This window comes from Bufo gargarizans, chromosome 9 (genome assembly GCF_014858855.1).
Source record: "Bufo gargarizans isolate SCDJY-AF-19 chromosome 9, ASM1485885v1, whole genome shotgun sequence".
In the NCBI taxonomy this organism is placed as follows: domain Eukaryota; kingdom Metazoa; phylum Chordata; class Amphibia; order Anura; family Bufonidae; genus Bufo; species Bufo gargarizans.
The window spans coordinates 189,941,899-189,965,111 of record NC_058088.1 but is presented as its reverse complement, the minus strand read 5'-3'; the positions used below and the strand labels follow the sequence as shown (position 1 = coordinate 189,965,111).

General features: G+C 47.8%; 1 protein-coding gene across 2 annotated transcripts; it reads right to left on the bottom strand.

Annotated features, from left to right (window-relative positions):
- Positions 1 to 683: 683 nt before the first annotated feature.
- Positions 684 to 23,025, bottom strand: FKBP15 (FKBP prolyl isomerase family member 15). Of its 2 annotated transcripts, XR_006391234.1 has the most exons (31): positions 22,858 to 23,025; positions 20,237 to 20,346; positions 20,016 to 20,094; positions 18,095 to 18,164; positions 17,910 to 17,984; positions 17,286 to 17,384; positions 17,054 to 17,203; positions 16,754 to 16,822; positions 16,147 to 16,290; positions 15,891 to 16,018; positions 15,748 to 15,796; positions 15,548 to 15,667; positions 14,443 to 14,539; positions 14,273 to 14,367; positions 12,251 to 12,356; positions 11,606 to 11,709; positions 11,419 to 11,532; positions 10,931 to 11,025; positions 10,733 to 10,835; positions 8,413 to 8,584; positions 8,204 to 8,340; positions 7,671 to 7,817; positions 7,484 to 7,570; positions 7,298 to 7,399; positions 6,798 to 6,851; positions 6,615 to 6,716; positions 6,176 to 6,283; positions 4,456 to 5,333; positions 4,136 to 4,223; positions 971 to 1,785; positions 684 to 938 (listed from the first exon to the last, which is right to left on the bottom strand). XR_006391234.1 is itself a non-coding variant. In XM_044305887.1 (30 exons), the coding sequence occupies exons 1-30, from the start codon at positions 22,905 to 22,907 to the stop codon at positions 1,708 to 1,710; spliced, it is 3,810 nt and encodes a 1,269-aa protein (XP_044161822.1). In that variant the 5' UTR covers positions 22,908 to 23,025; the 3' UTR covers positions 684 to 1,707. The 2 variants fall into 2 exon arrangements, 1 of the variants encoding a protein (XP_044161822.1); XM_044305887.1 differs by having other exon boundaries at positions 684 to 1,785.
- Between the last annotated feature and the right edge of the window lie 188 nt (positions 23,026 to 23,213).

Sequence of the window (23,213 nt, the reverse complement as noted above, 5' to 3'; positions counted from 1 at the left end):
ACATATAAAATATATAAACAATAAATAAATAAAATCACATATCGCCACATCCAAAAAGTCCAAACAATTAAGATATATTTAAAAAAATCTATGCGGTAAAAAAAAAAAAAAAAAAAAAAAAAACGCAAAACCCTACTAGTTAACCCTTTACTTACCCTAGGACCCTACTGTTGATCGCCGACTGTGAAATTAGATTCTCGCACAACTGCAGGCAAGAAATGGCTCGCCAGTCACTACCGCCTCTGCCATTCACGTCACTTTCTGTGTCATTGCTATGAGATTTGTTGTAAAAATTAACATGAGGCGACACCAAAACGATTAAAATAATCACTGCCTATGTTGCGTTTTTTTTTTAAACATTTCTCTTAAAGGGGGGCTCCACTTTGCACCATTATTAGGAGGGTCACACTGAAGGTTACAGGATCACTGGGAATTTTGCTGATGGCACCTCCAGCAATCTCTTCTGTGGGAAGCAGGGCAGCAAATGTTGAATTTCCCTGCAGCGCCACCACAGGGGAAACTAAGTATTACACAGATCTCTCAATGGGATGTCAGTGTGATGTATGGATGTGTTGGGTCCTCCAGGGAGGTTCTCAGGGACTTCCCGTCACTCGTCCCATTGAAGAACACTCCAGTAAGCCCTTACTGGCTGAAAGAACACAAAACTGGAGGCAACGAGGAAATCCGACACTGCCGAACTTGTTTAATTGAAGTACAATGTGCTACAGAGTATAAAAACATACAAGGGAACGAGCGGCGTCAGAATCTGCATCTGGTTAGTAACATAAGACACGGAGATGCAGAGCGCCTCATCGCACCCTGCAGAGGTAACTGAACCCGCACTACCTCCCGCACTGGATTATGGGTCACGAGCACCTTCCTGCAAAGCATTCCGGGTAATAAACTCACTCCTGCAGTGCATTCTGGGTCACGAGCACCTTTCCTGCAGTGCATTCTGGGTCACGTGTACCTTTCCTGCAGTGCATTCTGGGTCACGTGTACCTTTCCTGCAGTGCATTCTGGGTCACGTGTACCTTTCCTGCAGTGCATTCTGGGTCACGTGTACCTTTCCTGCAGTGCATTCTGGGTCACGTGTACCTTTCCTGCAGTGCATTCTGGGTCACGAGCTCCTTCCTGCAGTGCATTCTGGGTCACGAGCTCCTTCCTGCAGTGCATTCTGGGTCACAAGCTCCTTCCTGCAGTGCATTCTGGGTCACGAGCTCCTTCCTGCAGTGCATTCTGGGTCACGAGCTCCTTCCTGCAGTGCATTCTGGGTCACGTGTACCTTTCCTGCAGTGCATTCTGGGTCACGAGTACCTTTCCTGCAGTGCATTCTGGGTCACGAGCTCCTTCCTGCAGTGCATTCTGGGTCACGAGCTCCTTCCTGCAGTGCATTCTGGGTCACGAGCTCCTTCCTGCAGTGCATTCTGGGTCACATGTACCTTCCTGCAGTGCATTCTGGGTGCTCTACCTGAAGGCACTGATGTCGGATTACATCAAGTGTAGATACCAGTCTGTAGTCAATCACATTATACCAGGACATAGACAATAAGACGAGGATCCCTTGGCGCTGACCTCAGGGGCAGACGTGGCTTTTGTGACAGTTCATGGTTCCTCCAGTTTTCGGGGGCTGGCGCTCTCGTGTGCTTAGGATGTTGCTGTGCAGTTCATTTATGAGGTTCACCTTTAAGACCTGGAGATCACAGATTACCCCAACCAGTCCAGGTCGTCTTCTTCATCGTCGTCTCCAAAGAGAGGAGCCGGGGGAGGACGTCCCTTCATGCTCTAAAGATGGAAGACACAAGTCGGGTGTAGAAAAAGAAAAGTCTTTCCCTATAAGTGACACGATGGAGGCATGAGGTTTGAGATACGGATTAATTAATACTTATTTATTTTATAATGCTATAATAAAAGCTGAGATTTGTCCCTCAAATAAGAAAAGGTAGGTAACCAAGAATTGCTCACAGTGTCCCACACTCAGGCGGGACTTTAACTGAAGGCAATAGTATAGTGTCCACAATGATGCAAATGATGTCGGACAAAAAGGTAACAGGTGTGCTTATACACTAGTATCCTAAGGCCTGAAGACAACTAACACAGTGTGTATTCGTATCCAAGCCACAGGATGGTTTGGGATGGTGGCATATAAATGCGCCAGCATCTCATGCATCAATAGCGGACGTATGATACAACGACAGATAATTCATAACACAAAACATATGCACAGCGACAAACAAAACACAAATAATGTCATGGGTGCATGGAAGTCCATGTAAAACAATGTACACAGATGCACCCACAGCATAAGGTGCACGGCGGCACCGCTTTGAAAAAACCAGGTGTCCTACCGTACAGGATTGAGATACTCGGGACACCTTTTTGCTTCGGTCTTTCCGGACAGGGTGGTCCGTTGAGGCAGTTGGAGGATACTGTGAAGGGGATCACATGAAGATATTCCTTAATGTCCCTAATTGGCCCTCACAGCCCTACAATAAGCCTCTAGATCTAGCCACGGGGTGTCCCACTAGTTGGGCCCCCGTCCGGAACCTAACCCTGGAATTGTGGTCCCTATATGGCCCTAAAAGGATCCCTACATGCACGTTTCTGAGGTAGAGGAATGAACCCCTCCTCTCATCAGGGGAATGTGATTTCTATGGGCCAAAAGATATAGCTTTATTTGCCAAGGATAATCAAGGGCAAATACAGAAAAAAGAAAGAAAGAGAGCCACCAAAAATGGTAGCTCTCAAATAGAGTGAAGCGCACAGGTAGGTGCACAACAGACAACGGGAATATGGGAAAGAGGACAGATGAAAAAGACCCCCTCCCTTTTAGAATAGGGTGAAGCGCACAGGTAGGTGCACAACAAATAGCGGTAATCAGGTAACATTCATGCCTGCGGCACCAACCTGTGCACCATAAGAAGAGAGGGGGCGCTTCCATCTATCCTCCTTTCCCTCTTTACCGCTATTTGTTGTGCACCTACCTGTGCGCTTAACCCTATTCTAAAAGGGAGGGGGTCTTTTTCATCTGTCCTCTTTCCCATATTCCCGTTGTCTGTTGTGCACCTACCTGTGCGCTTCACTCTATTTGAGAGCTACCATTTTTGGTGGCTCTCTTTCTTTCTTTTTTCTGTATTTGCCCTTGATTATCCTTGGCAAATAAAGCTATATCTTTTGGCCCATAGAAATCACATTCCCCTGATGAGAGGAGGGGTTCATTCCTCTACCTCAGAAACGTGCATGTAGGGATCCTTTTAGGGCCATATAGGGACCACAATTCCAGGGTTAGGTTCCGGACGGGGGCCCAACTAGTGGGACACCCCGTGGCTAGATCTAGAGGCTTATTGTAGGGCTGTGAGGGCCAATTAGGGACATTAAGGAATATCTTCATGTGATCCCCTTCACAGTATCCTCCAACTGCCTCAACGGACCACCCTGTCCGGAAAGACCGAAGCAAAAAGGTGTCCCGAGTATCTCAATCCTGTACGGTAGGACACCTGGTTTTTTCAAAGCGGTGCCGCCGTGCACCTTATGCTGTGGGTGCATCTGTGTACATTGTTTTACATGGACTTCCATGCACCCATGACATTATTTGTGTTTTGTTTGTCGCTGTGCATATGTTTTGTGTTGTGAATTATCTGTCGTTGTATCATACGTCCGCTATTGATGCATGAGATGCTGGCGCATTTATATGCCACCATCCCAAACCATCCTGTGGCTTGGATACAAATACACACTGTGTTAGTTGTCCTCAGGCCTTAGGATACTAGTGTATAAGCACACCTGTTACCTTTTTGTCCGACATCATTTGCATCATTGTGGACACTATACTATTGCCTTCAGTTAAAGTCCCGCCTGAGTGTGGGACACTGTGAGCAATTCTTGGTTACCTACCTTTTCTTATTTGAGGGACAAATCTCATTTATTTTATAATGCTATAATAAAAGCTAAGTATTAATTAATCCAGATCACTAAAATATGACTTCCATGATTTATGCGAGTGATTATATGTGAAAATTCATATTCAACTTCAATGAGGTTTGAGATACCCCCCCATGCCTCATTCAGGCAATCCAAGGTCATGGTGGTTACTGACAATATCTTCCATTTAGGTGAATGGGGTGTGGAGACTTACCAGTTCCTCCTCTTCTTCTTCCTGCTGTTTCTCTTTGGTGGCAGGAGACGCAGCTTCAAACAAGTCCTCTCCATCAGAGTCGGCCAGACTGAAAGGAAACAGATATTCAATGAGCTCAGACACGTCGTGGTGGCCAAGCTATCACCAGCCCACAGAACCACTAGTAAATCACCAGAGCAGGACCAGCCATGGGGTGGAGAAAAGGAGCGCCACTGTCCACCATACAAACCTGGATCGGACCCCCTGGCCACATGACATACTGTACCCCTGCATTCATAGGGAGGTCTGCCCTACTGCGGTCTGGGAAAGCCGTAACTAACCTGACATTAGGCGTCTTCTCACCGACGTAGTCCTTCCCCTTTGTCTCAGGGCTTCCCATAGAGCGCAGGGCTGGGAGCTCTTCCTTTGGAGGCAGGGGGCTGCTACTTTCCTCATCACTTCCAAGCGGAGGTGGATCTTCCAGTTTCGAGTCCTCCGAGTCCTTGCTCTCAGATAAGGCAGCTTTAGGTTCTTCAGATTCTTCCTTCAGGTCCTCACCAGTATCATTACCGATAGTTTTCCTGGACTGTCGAGATTCTCCGATTACCTCCTCCACATGGGTCACAATACTGGACTCTGGCAGATCACTGGAGACCATGTGTACGAGAGCCGACGGGGTGTCCAGGTCCTCCTCGATCACCTTCACCACCTCTTCTTCCTGGTGCTCCTCCACCGCTGTGGAGGCTTCTTGGTTTGGGTACCCATTGACCTCTTCTTTACTCTTAGAAGGCTCCTCAGTCTGTCCAGTCTTAGAAGGCTCCTCAGTCTGTCCAGTCTTAGAAGGCTCCTCAGTCTGTCCAGTCTTAGAAGGCTCCTCAGTCTGTCCAGTCTTAGAAGGCTCCTCAGTCTGTCCAGTCTTAGAAGGCTCCTCAGTCTGTCCAGTCTTAGAAGGCTCCTCAGTCTGTCCAGTCTTAGAAGGCTCCTCAGTCTGTCCAGTCTTAGAAGGCTCCTCAGTCTGTCCAGTCTTAGAAGGCTCCTCAGTCTGTCCAGTCTTAGAAGGCTCCTCAGTCTGTCCAGTCGGAACATGTGGCTCAGGGTGTGCAGCGCCTTCATCCTCCTCCTCCTCACCATCCTCCTCCTCCTCCTCTTCTTCTTCACTGCTGCTTCCTGCAGGTTGCTCATCCTGAGTTTTTTTTTTGAGCAATTGCAGCGTGGTCGCCTAAAAAAAATACAATAAAAAAATAATTTATTAAGACGCTCTCCGACCTATGCAATTGGAGCCCCTCCAGATTTTAAGATCTCTGCTTGCTTAGACCCACTGACATAAACAGAACTATAAATGTGGCACAAATTCCACCCAAATAAGTGGCATACATGGCATAAGCCAAATTTATTTAAAAAGGGGTTGTCTGGGATTTTTATATTGATGGCCTATCCTCAGAGCAGGTCATCAGTATCTGATTGGTGGGGGTCCGACCCCTAGCACCCCGCCGTTTAGCAGTTTGGAAGGGCTGTGGCCCTCTGGCGAGTGCTGTGGCCTCCTCATGGCTTACTAAGCACAGTGTCACCCATTAGATATCAGCTGTGCAGCGTCTAGGCCACGTGACCGATATACGGTGACATCACACGACTAGGACGAGGCCGCATCGCTCACCACAGCCTCTTTAAACAGCGACGAGTGACCAGGACGGGGTGATGGACCCCCACCAATCCGATATTGATAACCTTTCCTAAGGACGGGGCCATCAAAATCTCAGACAACCCCTTTAAAGGGGAACTTCCACCTGGACATCCGCACCTGTCTTGAGAACGGAGACCCCTCATTGCCGCTGTGAACGGAGGCTTCTCCATTCACTTCTATGGGAGTTCCGAAAATTTATAAGTGATCGGCCATTTTCGAAACTCCCATAATGGCGAATGGAGCAGTCACCACTCTATTCCCAGAGGTGGGACACGCACCTATCGGGCATTCATGCAACTACACACAGCCACACAGGCTGACAGCTCGTACCTAAACTGACCCATTGTAACAAACTCAGGAACCCCAGCAGTGTCCATTACCTTTATGGTGCTCATGATGGTCCCCAGCACCGCCCGGCCGCTGTACGATTCCTCCAAGTCAAACTCCTTTCTGAGGGACTGAAAGACTCCGTTCATGATCTTCTTCACCTGCGGAGGAGAACCAGCACCCTGCATTACAGGCTGCACCCGTCATATTTGAAGAGTGACCCCCCCCCCCCCCCCAGAAGGATTACGTACAGAAATCTGCAATCTGTGGTTCTCCAGATACTGCAGGCTGCCAGACCATGCTGGGAGTCGTAGTTTCCCACCAGCTGGAGAACCATAGATTACCGATCGCTGAGGCACAGGAAGTATGTGGTTTAATAGGCATTTGTATGGTATGTTGATTGGGGGCCCATCTGAAGTAGGGTCCCCCCTAAAGGTTACCGCAATCCATCCCAGGCCTCACTAATAGATGTAAGCAAACATGATGTCTCACCTCCTCGGCAGGATCGCCGATCGGACGCCCTTCATCTTTAAGCACGTGGGCGTCTCCAAGCTGCTGCGTTAACGAGGCGACCTGAGCCTGGAGCTGTGAGCACTGGGGGGGGGGGGGGGGACACGGCACAATCAGCACATGGATCACGTGTTGTCAGGACGGCTCAGGCGGTGGACGACTTACCTGCAGTCTCAGAGGCTCCAGCTGCGCCGCGCCCTCCTGTAGCCGGGATAATTTCTGCTCATGGCGGTCGAACCAGGCCGGACAGGGTAATAGAGCGCAAATATGATCAAAGGGAATATAATTTTTTTTTTATAATATAATAATAAAATCACATAGCAACTCGTGATACAATGTTACAATCTCAGCGGTTGCTATTGGTTTCGGATTCGATGTCAGTATGGCTCTGTTCACATCTGAAGCGGAGGCGCCGTCCATTTCAACAGGGAGAATACAGCAGAGGGCAGAGCCAGTTCTCCTGTCAAAATGGTTTGATGAAGAGCTGTGCAACTTGCTTGCTGTCAGTGAATGGAAACGTCAAAGATTTAAATCCTGAGGCGGAGGACGGACACGAGGGCACAGCTCATCACTCAAGACCTGCACAGCCTTTGGGTACACACAAGGATGTTTCCATTCACTGACTGCAATCCATCAACCACATTCATCTAAGCCAATCCCCTCACCTCCTCCGCTCGCCGTTTCGCAGCCAGCAGATCGCCTTCTCGTGCGCGGACCTCTCCGAGCTGCTCGTTCAGGGAGGTTATCCGATTCTGCAACTGGGCGCACTGCAAAAGGGGACATAAAACGGTCAGATGACCCACATTTTGTGCCGCCCAACCCTAAGACTATAGAAGGGAAGCCAGGACCACCTTGTCTCTCAGGGGCTGTAACTGGGCGACCTGGTCCTGCAGCTCCATCACCTGCTCCTCGAGCTCCCGGGAGGATGAGGACGACAGCTTCACACCGACAGGACGACAAGAAAGTAAGTGAACCTCGGGATATCAGAAGAACCAACATGGCGATGGAACCACCACCCCCACCGTGCCCCCTACTGACCTGTTCAGCAGTTGCCTGCTCGCGGCTTTTCTTCAGCTGCCTCCTCAGGTTCTCGATCTCTTCTTGGAAGGTTCGTCGCAGCTCCTCCTGTTCCTCGTCCGCCCGCTGCCGCTCCTGCTGAGACTTCTTCTTTCTCTCCGACAGGCTCTGCATCACATACGATACAGGTAGAGTAAAATCTCCATGCCTTACACTGCAGCTCTGCTTGTTCACATCGCATGTAGTGAATACACACAAGCTCAGCTGGCGATTTCCATGACACATTACATGGAGGCTAAGAACCTCTGTAAAGAGGGACCCCCACCCCACCCCTAAAAGGAGCCATCTTAGATTAGAAAAACATGGCTGCATTTTTCCCAGAAATAGCGCCACTCCTGACCACTGGTTGCGTCTGGTATTGCGACAACTGTTATCCAAGTCAATACAGAGATTTCCAGCAACGAATCAGTTAATTAAGAAACTGTGGGCACAGGGAGGCGCGAGGTATGAGGTCTGTATTTTTTCATTGTAGGACACTTGTTGAGAACATTCACCTTCTCAAGGTTGTCCCTTTCTATCTTCAAGTCTGAGATCTCTTCTTCTAAGGCGGTCAGCCTCAGCTCCAGGCTCCGGCGGCTGTCCTTCTCAGTCTTGGCTCGGTTTTTGGTCTGCTCCGACGTCTCTTTCATCTCTAGGAATGCAGGAAATCACAAGACTGCCACGTGTCGGACCCCCAGAGGACCCCAGAGGAGCGTGCACTTACCTATCAGCTGCGCCTGCAATGAGCTGAGCTCCACGCGACACTTCTCGGCTTCTTGCAAGGAGGCGGCGAGCTGCGTCCGCAGATCCATCTCCTTCTTCTGGTATGCTGCAACCTCCAGCTGGAGCCGGGATAGCTGGCCGGTGGCGGAGGCGAGATCTTCTGCTACTTTCACCTGCAACAAGGAGCGGATGATGAGTGACCCAATAAAAGCCGTCCTACTGAGGATAAGGCAGCAGTCTGCAATCTGCAGATGTCAAGGCATGATGAGAGTTGTAGTCTTCAAAGAGGTGGAGAGATCTCTGGGCTGAAGGATTGCACCACTGATCTCAGCAAGACAAATAGAATATGAGAAACCGTAAGAAAGAAATCCCCACAGACCTCACCTGATACCCGCCCAGATCCATGTGCAAAGCATGCTGGGAAAGAGAAAGCGGCGACAGTGAGAACAAGCAAAGCACAGAGCGGCCAGAGAACATACCAGACAGATACAAGCAGTAGCGGTATTATAGTACACAGGAGCCAGTATTATAGTAGTTATATCCTTGTACATAGGAGGCAGTATTATAGTAGTTATATTCTTGTACATAGGAGGCAGTATTATAGTAGTTATATTCTTGTACATAGGAGGCAGTATTATAGTAGTTATATCCTTGTACACAGGAGGCAGTATTATAGTAGTTATATCCTTGTACATAGGAGGCAGTATTATAGTAGTTATATTCTTGTACACAGGAGGCAGTATTATAGTAGTTATATTCTTGTACATAGGAGCAGTATTATAGTAGTTATATTCTTGTACACAGGAGGCAGTATTATAGTAGTTATATCCTTGTACATAGGAGGCAGTATTATAGTAGTTATATTCCTGTACATAGGGGCAGTATTATAGTAGTTATATTCTTGTACATAGGAGCAGTATTATAGTAGTTATATTCTTGTACATAGGAGCAGTATTATAGTAGTTATATTCTTGTACATAGGAGCAGTATTATAGTAGTTATATTCTTGTACATAGGAGGCAGTATTATAGTAGTTATATTCTTGTACATAGGAGGCAGTATTATAGTAGTTATATTCTTGTACATAGGAGGCAGTATTATAGTAGTTATATTCTTATACATAGGAGGCAGTATTATAGTAGTTATATTCTTGTACATAGGAGGCAGTATTATAGTAGTTATATTCTTGTACATAGGAGCAGTATTATAGTAGTTATATTCTTGTACATAGGAGCAGTATTATAGTAGTTATATTCTTGTACATAGGGGCAGTATTATAGTAGTTATATTCTTGTACATAGGAGCAGTATTATAGTAGTTATAGTCTTGTACATAGGAGCAGTATTATAGTAGTTATATTCTTGTACATAGGAGCAGTATTATAGTAGTTATATTCTTGTACATAGGAGCAGTATTATAGTAGTTATATTCTTGTGCACAGGAGGCAGTATTATAGTAGTTATATTCTTGTACATAGGAGGCAGTATTATAGTAGTTATATTCTTGTACATAGGAGGCAGTATTATAGTAGTTATATTCTTGTACATAGAAGCAGTATTATAGTAGTTATATTCTTGTACATAGGAGCAGTATTATAGTAGTTATAGTCTTGTACATAGGAGGCAGTATTATAGTAGTTATATTCTTGTACATAGGAGGCAGTATTATAGTAGTTATATTCTTGTACATAGGAGGCAGTATTATAGTAGTTATATTCTTGTACATAGGAGGCAGTATTATAGTAGTTATATTCTTGTACATAGGAGGCAGTATTATAGTAGTTATATTCTTGTACATAGGAGCAGTATTATAGTAGTTATATTCTTGTACATAGGAGCAGTATTATAGCAGTTATATTCCTGTATATATGAGGCAGTATTATAGTAGTTATATTCTTGTACATAGGAGCAGTATTATAGCAGTTATATTCTTGTACATAGGAGCAGTATTATAGTAGTTATATTCTTGTACATAGGAGCAGTATTATAGCAGTTATATTCTTGTACATAGGAGCAGTATTATAGTAGTTATATTCTTGTACATAGGAGGCAGTATTATAGTAGTTATATTCTTGTACATAGGAGGCAGTATTACAGCAATTATATTCTTGTACATAGAGGAAGTATCTTATTAGGTATATCAGTAGAAGGAGATGGATCTGCAGACATGTCGCCTCCTTGCAAGAAGCTGAGAAGCAGAATGAGGAGTTCCTATTGGCTGATTGGACACAACATTGCTAACCATGGCGTTTTCCTTTAAAAATCTAGTATTATTGCTGTGGTAAGGGAATGGTAAATGGAGCTGCGGCAGCTTAGAAATACCTTTTCCTGCATGGCATGGAGCATCTTAGCTTGTGTGCTCTCAGTTGAAGTATTCAGAGAGTCGTTCCTTTGTTCCATTAACATATTACTCTGTTCAACGTACCTGCCGGAGAAGATACAGATGGTGAATGGAGAAATACAACTGGCAGACGTCATTCCTAGTTACGGCCTCTAGATGGCAGCACTGCACGTGAATACCTCTGGTTGCGGTTTATAAGTTCCCCGATCTTCACGTTTTGCTCCTCTATCCGGCTGCTCTTCTCCAGAACTTCCTGCTTCAAACGTTCATTTTCCTGAAAATGAAACGTACAAAATACTCTGTGAATTGGTGGCCATTTTCCTTTCCACCATTAGGGTTTGACTACAAGGCGATTTTGGGCGCGATAAGTGTCACGCACCCAGGTATTGCAATGTAGCAGGACAGTCATAGAAACGTCGCACTGTGACTCCATTCGTTTCTATAGCTGCCCTGATGCACTGCAATGGTTGGGTACATGTCACGCACAACATCGACTTATGGCCGAACCCTTACAAGTGATGGCACTCCATCGCTTCCTCGGACCCCCAACAATTGCAGAGCTGCGATTGGTTCCCGGTACAGCTGAGAGACTATTTCCTGCCGACATCTGATGTCACAGACCTGGTGATATTTCAATGGGTACGCGTCAGCCCCTGCGCCTTCTCACCTGGATGATACGTTGGATATTATTCATGATCATGGCGCTTTCCATGGTGATGGAGGATATTCCGGGCAGCAGGTGTGAGGCTCCAGCTGAATTTTCCTTATGTATATTGTCCACCTGACAGGCAAGAAAGTGAGATGACAAGCAGCAGAGGTAGCAACAGAACAAAACATGGCGGGGGTCTCCATACCCTAGAGGCCAGGTTGTCTATTTTATCAATGACTTTGCCGATGGCCATTCGGATCTCGGTGCTCTGCTGCCGCGCCTCCGTCATCAGGAAAGAAGTGACATCGCCTGCGGTGGAAGAGACGGAACTACACTGAGCGGCAGCCATGATAACTGGTATATCAGACAGCAACTGCCGTCACGCGGGGGGCAACCATCATGCTCTCATTCGTCAATACAAGTAGGATTGATTTTGTGTTTGAACTATATGATCTCTGCTTGCTGTCAGTGGAAGGGGGCTCAAAAGGATCCAAACACAGATTGGCAGATCCTATAGATTTAGGATCCATAGAGCAGGGCTGGCCCACCTGCTGCTCTCCAGCAGTTGTAAAAGTACAACTCCCACCATGCCCTGCTGTAGCCTGACTCGGCATGCTGGGAGTTGTAGTTTTGCAACAGCTGAAGAGCCGCAGGTTGGCCATCCCTGCCATAGAGGGTTCGGTCCTTTTAGTGGCCAGCGCTATTACAAGTGACACAGCCCTTCTAAAGACAGAGTCTACTACTTCGCACAGCTGAGGGTTTGCCACAGTTGTAACCAGGCTAAGCAAATCTCATCAAGTTAACCAACGCTGCAGTTTCTTAGTTTCGGCACAAATGACACCGTTAGTACCTTGGTAAGTAGCAGGCTGCTGAACGGGTGCAGGGTAGACGGGGCCCACCGGCTGCAGCTGGGATGCAGGGTTATGCTGGTACGTATACTGGATTCCGGTATATGGCTGAAAGATAATGGATAGCGATATCTTATCAAGTACAATAGTAGTCCACAGGTTATAATGTAGAAGCATTGCCCTTTTGAAGGATGCTCAGTTGACTAACCAGCAGTGATTGGTGAATTAGTAAAATATGAATAGTTTTATTTAAAAAAAAAATATACAGACGTGGACAAAATTGTTGGTACCCTTTGGTCAATGAAAGAAAAAGTCACAATGGTCACAGAAATAACTTTAATCTGACAAAAGTAATAATAAATTAAAATTCTATAAATGTTAACCAATGAAAGTCAGACATTGTTTTTCAACCATGCTTCAACAGAATTATGTAAAAAAATAAACTCATGAAACAGGCATGGACAAAAATGATGGTACCCCTAGAAAACACAGAACATAATGTGACCAAAGGGACATGTTAATTCAAGGTGTGTCCACTAATTAGCATCACAGGTGTCTACAACCTTGTAATCAGCCATTGGGCCTATATATATGGCTCCAGGTAATCACTGTGTTGTTTGGTGATATGGTGTGTACCACACTCGACATGGACCAGAGGAAGCAAAGGAAAGAGCTGTCTCAAGAGATCAGAAAGAAAATTATAGACAAGCATGTTAAAGGTAAAGGCTATAAGACCATCTCCAAGCAACTAGATGTTCCTGTGAGTACAGTTGCACATATTATTCATAAGTTTAAGATCCATGGGACTGTAGCCAACCTCCCTGGACGTGGCCGCAGGAGGAAAATTGATGACAAATCTAAGAGACGGATAATCCGAATGGTAACAAAAGAGCCTAGAAAGACTTCTAAAGAGATTCAAGGTGAACTTCATGCTCAAGGAACATCAGTGTCAGATCGCACCATCCGTCGTTGTTTGAGCCAAAGTGGACTACATGGGAGACGACCAAGGAGGACACCATTGTTGAAAACGAATCATAAAAAAGCAAGACTGGAATATGCCAAACTACATGTTGACAAGCCACAAAGCTTCTGGGAGAATGTCCTGTGGACAGATGAGACAAAAATCGAAGTTTTTGCCAAGGCACATCAGCTGTATGTTCACAGACGAAAAAATGAAGCATATCAAGAAAAGAACACTGTCCCTACTGTGAAACATGGAGGAGGCTCTGTTATGTTCTGGGGCTGCTTTGCTGCGTCTGGCACAGGGTGTCTTGAATCTGTGCAGGGTACAATGAAATCTCAAGACTATCAAGGAATTCTAGAGAGAAATGTACTAGCCAGTGTCAGAAAGCTTGGTCTCAGTCGCAGGTCATGGGTCTTGCAACAGGACAATGACCCAAAACACACCGCTAAAAAGACCCAAGAATGGCTAAGAGGAAAAAATTGGACTATTCTAAAGTGGCCTTCTATGAGCCCTGACCTCAATCCTATTGAGCATCTTTGGAAGGAGCTGAAACATGCAGTCTGGAAAAGGCACCCTTCAAACCGGACACAACTGGAGCAGTTTGCTCATGAGGAGTGGGCCAAAATACCTGCTGAGAGGTGCAGATGTCTCATTGACAGTTACAGGAAGCGTTTGATTGCAGTGATTGCCTCAAAAGGTTGCGCAACAAAATATTAAGTTAGGGGTACCATCATTTTTGTCCATGCCTGTTTCATGAGTTTATTTTTTTACATAATTCTGTTGAAGCATGGTTGAAAAACAATGTCTGACTTTCATTGGTTAACATTTATAGAATTTTAATTTATTATTACTTTTGTCAGATTAAAGTTATTTCTGTGACCATTGTGACTTTTTCTTTCATTGACCAAAGGGTACCAACAATTTTGTCCACGTCTGTATATATAAAATTACAGTTTATTCTGGATTTTTCCAACAAGATTGATGCTAATCTGAAAATAGAATGTAACCATTGCAGTAGTCAAATCCACCACTAGATGGGGCCACAGTTACGTCAGGTTACCTGGAAGCCGGGAGCGGCCTGAGAAGGAAGGTGCCCCATGGGTAACAAGGCGGCAGATGAGGCGGGGAGACCCGGCACTGGCTGATGCTGAGGGGCTGCAAATGACAGAGGCGATCAGTCAAAGAACAACCTGGGGCGGATCAGGGGTGACCGGTGAACACACACGTTACCTGGAGCTGCTATATGAGGAGGGTAGCTCATCTGTGGGGTCGGCCGGAAAGGGAGCGGCGCTGCGGGATGTGGCGAAATTCTCTGAGTGTGGGGGTCCTATAAAAAGCAATGACAATGGAAAAGATGAATTTTGGATTCAGGCGGCACGGCTCCTGAAAGGTTCTTTCTAATTGAATTTATGTCTCCATTCACAGATGGCAAGCAGAGATCCTGAAAAAACAAAAAATGGTGACATGAAACAATAGGGTGAAGATGCGTCAGAATTCTACTGAACACACCATGCCTCAGGCACCATCAGCGAGGCCAACTGGGAAACGGGTATGGCTTTTTTTGGAAGGTGGGAGCGGCTTAAGTTACACCGCCATGTGCCAAAATTTTGGCAGGTGGTATGAAGTCAGACCAACGACCCAAAGGTATCACCTTGCATCGGCTACCGTAGTCGATTTGGCGCTGATTATTAGGATCAAGAATAAATCTGCCCCGATATTTCCATACAAAGGTTGGTACAAGACCTACAACCAGTCACAGCTGATGGACTCGTTGCAATGTATCAGTCTGCTCGAGCAAAAACTCGGCAAATCTGTTTCTCACCCCGACAGTTTGCTACATTGTGCACATAGAATTTCCAGGACTGGATACAACTGTGGCAAATTCTCTGCTGTGAGAAGCATTGGCTTAGCATGGGTTGTCAGGAATGTCTCAGGTCACTCAAAGCAAGCAGAGATCTTGAAAAAAGAGTGATGATGAACTGAAAAATGCGAAGTCTATAGAAAGATGTCAGGGGTTCTCTGGGATTGGACCTTAAAAAAGCCTCTTGAGGAGAGAAGACACTTGGAGAGCAGCACCTACCCTTCCGTCACTCCTCCGACCTCCTGCGGGCTCCGACCTGTGCTCCTCTTTCTTCCTGTTCAGCTGCATGACGGAGACGTAGCCGAACAGGAAGAAGCCCAACTGACCGTGCGGCCGGTCGGGCAGTCACGTGATCCCTGCCAAGACCGTGGAATCGGTGGAGTGACAGAAGGGTAAGTGCTGCTCTCTACAGGTAGAGGCCCGGAGAACCCCTTTAAGCTTTACGATTGTGTCAATATCAGAAGTCCACGTTACCTCCATTTCTGAGTCACTGGAGTCTGGCTGCGGGGGGGAACTTCCTGCCAGGAAGGGTAACATGGGCTGCCCCATTCTTGCCATACGGGAGATGAGCTTGGCCTTCGCCAGGTCTGGATTCTGCCAAACAATGGAAGAGCCAAAGATCAAGAATAACCCAGAATGTATCGGCGCCGAGGGAGGGGAGCGCGGTCACTTACTGCCAGCTGCTCACTGATGGAGTTGGACTTGGCACGAACATCTGGATCCCTGGAGAAGAGAACAAATTAGTTGGGGACAGCTTGGTAGGAGTTCTATAACGGCGGCCATGTTGGTGGCACCGCAAGCGGGCATCTGCACGTACCCGGGTTTTGGCGGCACCGATGTCGGCGGCTGGGGAAGACTCTCAGCAGTAATACTGTCTGTAATGGACACTGGGGAATCGCGGGAACCGACGCTCTGCCGGTCACCTCCCTGCTCCTTCTGCTTCATCTGAAAAGGAGAACGCTGGATATTGACGCTCTAATACAGTCACAGCGACGTCCGCCATGTTTACCTCCCGAGGCGCCGACAGGCCTGAAAGTAAATGATTGAAAACCCATTCAGAACAGGTCACTCACCCGCTTCACTTCCACCTCGAAGACCAGGGTGGCGTTGGCGGGAATTCTGCCGGTCAGGCCCTGAGAGCCATATCCGAGTGCGGGAGGGATCACCAGAAGCCGTTTGCCCCCTTTCTTCATCCCTAGCATGCCATCCTCCCAGGCCTGACGACAAAGAGAGAAAAAGTCACCCATCCTGCAAGAGCAGTACATCCAAAGGAGCCCCAGTTACAGGGGAAATCAGCCAGCGGTGTCTCCGGACCCTGCAGCTCTGGGATCCTCTGCCCCCAAGCGGGGTCCACCCTGCATAGCTCGCCGAGGAGAAGCGCTGGCACCGCTGTCACCGACAGCCGAGGGCCCGTCCTGCTCCAGTGCGGCGCTCATGGCAGAAACACAGCTGATCACACCATCATCTGCGTTTCTGTCCAGGAGGACGGGGGCAGCAAACCTTGGCTCTGGGGGCCGCATGCCGCAGGTTGCGCACCCCTCTCCTAGACAATGTCTTATGGATGCTCAGTCGCCGACAGACGTCAGTAAATTCTGGTACCTAGAGATGGGCCAACCCCTTTAATTCAGACTATAGCACTGCTCAAATCAATTCCATACAAGACTGGAAAGCGGAAGTCACCTTGATCACTTTTCCGGAGCCGAGCTTCAGACGCAGCAATTTGTCCTTCTGAACGTTGGAGTCGAACATCTGAAAAATCATCAGAATGGGATAAAGTAGTGAGCGGCGGTAAAATCCAGGGGTCTCAGATCTCCATCACTTCTCTAAATCACTGCAGGAGACCACGTCATTAGAAGCATGAATCCACACCTAGGTCATTGGCTGGACTTCCCCTTTAAGCATCCTATCATGTACTGACTGCTATAGATCACGGGAAGACGCTGTGCTCAGTCACTGACGGACGTCAGTAAATTCTGGTACCTGTCCGATTCCGTGGTTCTGGAGTAACCAGCCCGTGTAGGCCACTTCCATTAAGTCTCCTACTTCTGCTGCTTGTCCGTCTCCGGGGAGAAGATCCTGGGAGACCACGGCCTCTATGGACATGGCGCTGTTAGACTTGGCGAGGCAGACCTGCGGCAGGCGTGGTGTGTCAGACACGGCCGATCAGTATACACACACACACACACACACACACATTATATATGTGGGTCACCTGTTTACTGAATTCCACGGCGCTCGTCTCAGACTCGAACATAATAGACCAACTCTGCCTCTGGTCATCATAGAAAGCCGCATAGTTATTCAGCTGGACCTGCAGAGAGCAGAAGGCACGCAAGCATCATCTTAAAGGGGGTCGCCCAGGGGTACGGCCACTTATGTTCTGCGATCCTAATTCAGAGGTTACGTCCAATTCTCCAAAAGCTGGGTGACAACCAATGTGGCCCCAGCAGGGGTTGTGATCCAGCTTTCCTGGGGTCCAAATACATCTCTCTGCAAAGACTCTCACCATATGCGTTATGCCCAGTGCAGGGGCGGAGCATGACAAAAAGGACTTCCTGTGTCATGCTCCTCCCCCTTAGGTTCTGCAGTGGACATAACAAAGGTGACGGACATTAAAGGGTCATTTTGCGACTATTTTGGTCGCCCCTCCCACCATATAACCTGAGATGGAGTGATGTTCCAGGTCCTGAAGATCTCCAGATCTGGCAGCTCCTCACCTGGATAAGTGACGGCTCTATTTCAGGTCCTAACAACCTGCATTGTTCTATGGGCTCTGAGGAGGAACAATAAAACATTGACACTGGGATTACACAGGGTATCCCATATAATGACTTACTGTGAAGACAAATCCCGGATGTATCCTGACTGTGGTGACCGGCTGCTGCTGGCTGATGTAGAGCAGGATTCTGTACTGCAGTATAAAGCAGAGGGGGGGGGGGGGTCACAGAGCTGTACAGCCTTCCCGAGGCATCAGGTTATGTATATGCAACACTGCGCCTCCATTTCTGTTCCTATACTTACCTCCTTAGTAGTGTGATTACCCAGAACTGCTGCCCCAAACTTGCCCTGCTTCACGTACTGTCCAGTCACACTGTACAAGGAGAGACAAGCGAAAACATCAGGCCCAGTCTATCCAGAATGTAACATACAGTTATAACCTGCATTATACTCCAGAGCTGTACTCACTCTTCTGCTGGTGCAGTCGCTGTGTACATACATTACTTATCCTGTACTGATCCTGAATCCTGTATTATACTCCAGAGCTGCACTCACTATTCTGCTGGTGCAGTCACTGTGTACATACATTACTTATCCTGTACTGATCCTAAGTTACATCCTGTATTATACTCCAGAGCTGCACTCACTATTCTGCTGGTGCAGTCACTGTGTACATGCATTACTTATCCTGTACTGATCCTAAGTTACATCCTGTATTATACTCCAGAGCTGCACTCACTATTCTGCTGGTGCAGTCACTGTGTACATACATTACTTATCCTGTACTGATCCCGAGTTACATCCTGTATTATACTCCAGAGCTGCACTCACTATTCTGCTGGTGCAGTCACCATGTACATACATTACTTATCCTATACTGATCCTGAGTTACATCCTGTATTATACTCCAGAGCTGCACTCACTATTCTGCTGCTGCAGTCACTGTGTACATACATTACTTATCCTGTACTGATCCTGAGTTACATCCTGTATTATACTCCAGAGCTGCACTCGTTATTCTGCTGGTGCAGTCACTGTGTACATACATTACTTATCCTGTACTGATCCTGAGTTACATCCTGTATTATACTCCAGAGCTGCACTCACTATTCTGCTGGTGCACTCCCTGTGTACATACATTACATTACTTATCCTGTACTGATCCTGAGTTACATCCTGTATTATACTCCAGAGCTGCACTCACTATTCTGCTGCTGCAGTCACTGTGTACATACATTACTTATCCTGTACTGATCTTGAGTTACATCCTGTATTATACTCCAGAGCTGCACTCACTATTCTGCTGGTGCAGTCACTGTGTACATACATTACATTACTTATCCTATACTGATCCTGAATTACATCCTGTATTATACTCCAGAGCTGCACTCACTATTCTGCTGGTGCAGTCACTGTGTACATACATTACTTATCCATGTACTGATCCTGAGTTACATCCTGTATTATACTCCAGAGCTGCACTCCGTATTCTGCTGGTGCAGTCACTGTGTACATACATTACTTATCCTGTACTGATCCCGAGTTACATCCTGTATTATACTCCAGAGCTGCACTCACTATTCTGCTGGTGCACTCCCTGTGTACATACATTACATTACTTATCCTGTACTGATCCTGAGTTACATCCTGTATTATACTCCAGAGCTGCACTCACTATTCTGCTGCTGCAGTCACTGTGTACATACATTACTTATCCTGTACTGATCCTGAGTTACATCCTGTATTATACTCCAGAGCTGCACTCACTATTCTGCTGGTGCAGTCACTGTGTACATACATTACTTATCCTGTACTGATCCTGAGTTACATCCTGTATTATACTCCAGAGCTGCACTCACTATTCTGCTGGTGCAGTCACTGTGTACATACATTACATTACTTATCCTATACTGATCCTGAATTACATCCTGTATTATTCTCCAGAGCTGCACTCACTATTCTGCTGGTGCAGTCACTGTGTACATACATTACTTATCCTGTACTGATCCTGAGTTACATCCTGTATTATACTCCAGAGCTGCACTCACTATTCTGCTGGTGCAGTCACTGTGTACATACATTACTTATCCTGTACTGATCCTGAGTTACATCCTGTATTATACTCCAGAGCTGCACTCACTATTCTGCTAGTAAGTCATACTATATATGTATACTGTGGCGGTATACACCGGACACGACAAGGTGCGTGGCGGTCTGTACTCACTATTTATAGGCGTGGACCGCTGTAGCGTAGAGGACGGATGGCGCAGCGCCGGCTCCGGGCGCTTTGGGGGGTTTTGTACCTGGAGAAGTAATAAAGAGACGTGAGCAGAGTGCGGATATTATTTCTGCTCGGCCGCCGCCCTTCCTCAGACCCCCTGCCGGCTCCCACAATTGCTTCAAAGGTTTAACCCCCCATCCCGAGCAGGAGTCCTGCTTCCTCACCCGCTGGCACCGCGCCCTTCTTCGGCTGCTTTGGCGCAGTGTACTGGAAGGACTCGTTCCCCTGCGCAGAGACGCTCTGGTCAATCCCAAACAGAGAGGCCAGCTTCGCCCTAGGAAATGAACAGAAGAGTCATTGGAAAAGCTGGGTGATCACCAATGCAGCAGGGGCGGCACCCAGCTTTCCAGGAGTCCTGACTGTCAGAGAGGAATGACAGGTGGGAGCCCATCGAGTCATAGCTGGGTCATACTGGTTGCCGCTCAGCTTTCCCAGGAACAGATAGAACTAAAACATAAGCAGAAATGACTTTTCTTATAATTTCATTTCCAAAATCTCTGCTTGTTGTCAGCAAAGGAGAACATTCTTCTTCTCATCCAGAACCTGAACAGATCTCATTCTTCTCACGGCTGAGAATCCGTCGCAATTGCATCCGGTCGACACCACCCTATGTGAGCCAAATCCACATCTGCCCTGATAGTTTGTTGCATTGCATCAGTCCGGAGCTGCACAGGGTTGTCAAGACCGGATACAACTGTAACAAACCCTTAGATGAGAGAAGTATTAGGTGTGTAGAGGTCTGATGTTTCCATTCACTCACAGCAAGCCGAAAAGTAAATCAGAAAGTGACAGAACCTTTCATTCTTTTACAATGTATCAGGTAGAATGTATCAGCTTGGAAGCAAAAGAGTTGGATGCAAGTGAAACAAACCCTCAGCTGTGAAACATAGGACAGGTTTTTAGTCGCTAAAGTGAACAGTAATGTTCCCACTTCACTGACAGCAATCAGAGATCTTAAAATGACAATACATAAAGCGCCTATGGTTGCGGCCTCCTATCTGCCGCGTTGCACTGACCCATGCTTCTCGTGCCAGCAGTAGTCGGTCTTCCACGGTCGGGACGCGCTCTCTGCTGCTTCTCCTGGACCCATTTCCAGTGCAAAACTGGCACCAGCGGGCGGCGCGGCCCGGCACCTGCACGTGGTATCTGTCACCTCTACGACAAATTCTACCGCCGAGCCTGCTGCATCCCTGTGCGGCCGGAGAGGAGCGAGGACTGGCAGCAGGAGGTCTGCCCCAATGTCACTAATGCCGATCATCTGACAGCAGCCGCTCATTTCCTCAATTTCCTGAAACAATGAGGGGCTTGTACCCTGTGCAGGGACCCAGTGCTGACCCTAATAGTATACACAGCCACTAGGGGGCGGCACACATCGGTAGATCACTTTCCTGGATAAGTGACCACTAGGGGGCAGAGAGTCATTTCTTCACCTATGGAGAACAAGCCACCAGGGGGCGATGAATCAATCACTGCCCCATACACTACAGTGGTAACCAACCACTAGGGGGCGATGATTCTATCACTGCCCCATCCTCATCACGGATAACCAGCCACCAGGGGGCGATGATTCCATCCCCTGTCCTATGCTCATCAGTGATGACCGACCACCAGGGGGGCAGCGATTTATCCTAAAGCCGTTGGGGCAAGGAAAGCGCGGGGGGGGGGGGGGGGGGGGGCACACCGGAGCCGCTTGGGCAAGGCCCCATGACTGCTCAGATCACCCGAGCCTCGATCAGACACACTGCAGATCAGCGATTGTCCTGAAGTTCTGCTTTTTGCACTTCTCGCCATCGCTTCCTCCCTGGGACCTGATCCAAGAACATAAGGATGAGGAGCTGAAAGTCTACAGGCTGCTGTTCTCTGTTATCAGCCATTTCAGATGAGGGGGGGGGGGGGGCTGACCATAGAGGTCTCCGCCTCTGCGGTCCCTGGACTGTGATGCATCCTATTGGCCCGTCTGTGCCCCTGTTATGCAGAGCTGAGCCCCCTTTATTCTAGCTATCACTGGGGCGGGGGGTCTCAGCGCACCGACCCCCGCCACGTCTGAAAGACACAGATCCGCGGTTGCCATCGAGCTGCAAGATCTCCGCTATTGGGATGACATCTTCATGTTATTGTATTGGGGAATTGCTCTTCATGCGATTTCCCCATCCGCACAGAACCAATGCTTTTCCTTGTGGCGCCAATGAAAGGGAACCTGACGCCAGGGCTGATTGGCGCGTCAAGGCGTCCATTCATGGCAGGAAGGAGCCAGTGGGTGCGCTATATCGAGGCACTGGGGCCTGTCTGATGCAGACTGCAAGCACTACAACTCCCAGCGTTACTGCTGTATAGAATCGCTGGCAGTTGTAGACCACGGCAACCATCAAAATGCAAGACGCTTCTATTCACTGACAGCTAGCGGAGATGTTGGTGAAGAATGGATACATAAAGTATATTAGGAAAAGTATTTTTTTTTTTTTTTTTTTACAATCTGTTTGGCGGAGCTCCAGGGTCCAGACCGCCACGTGACTGCCATGATGACTGTTTCCGCTAACCGAGAGGATGGAGCGACCTGACAGAGCGGCGCCAATGACACAACCGCTTTTAACAGGGTCTCAGGTCATATCGTAGACCTGGGCAGTGTAACTACAACTCTCATCATTCACAGGCTGCTGGCACTTATAGTTCCACACTGAGGCCGCAGCCTCCATGGTCTTTTACTGAATGTCAGTCAATTTACTAACAGGAAGCCTCCTTCACAGTAACATGGGGGGCCCTCCCGCCTCTCTCAAGGGCCACTTACCCTCCAGTAGGGGACAAAAAGTCAGCATCTTCCTCATCTGGCGCAAACATGACGGTGTAGGGGGGTCTAGACCAGGAGCAGCAGTAACCCCACCGGCAGCCAGCTGCCTCTTCCGGGCTCCCTGACAGTCACAGGGTAGTCAGCTGACTCCCCCCCTCACTCCCCTCTTGTCGTCCTCGCTTTGCCGCTGCCGTAAAGTAAAAGTCGTGAACTGCTAGCAAAGACCTATCACGTGGCGTCTGTCCACGCTGGTGGAACGCGGAAGGCTTCTTCACGCCTCGCTGTGGCTAGCCAATGACCGAGCGACCTTGGAGCGTTGTGGATTGTGATTGGCTGGGGGCGTGGCCATGACAGTC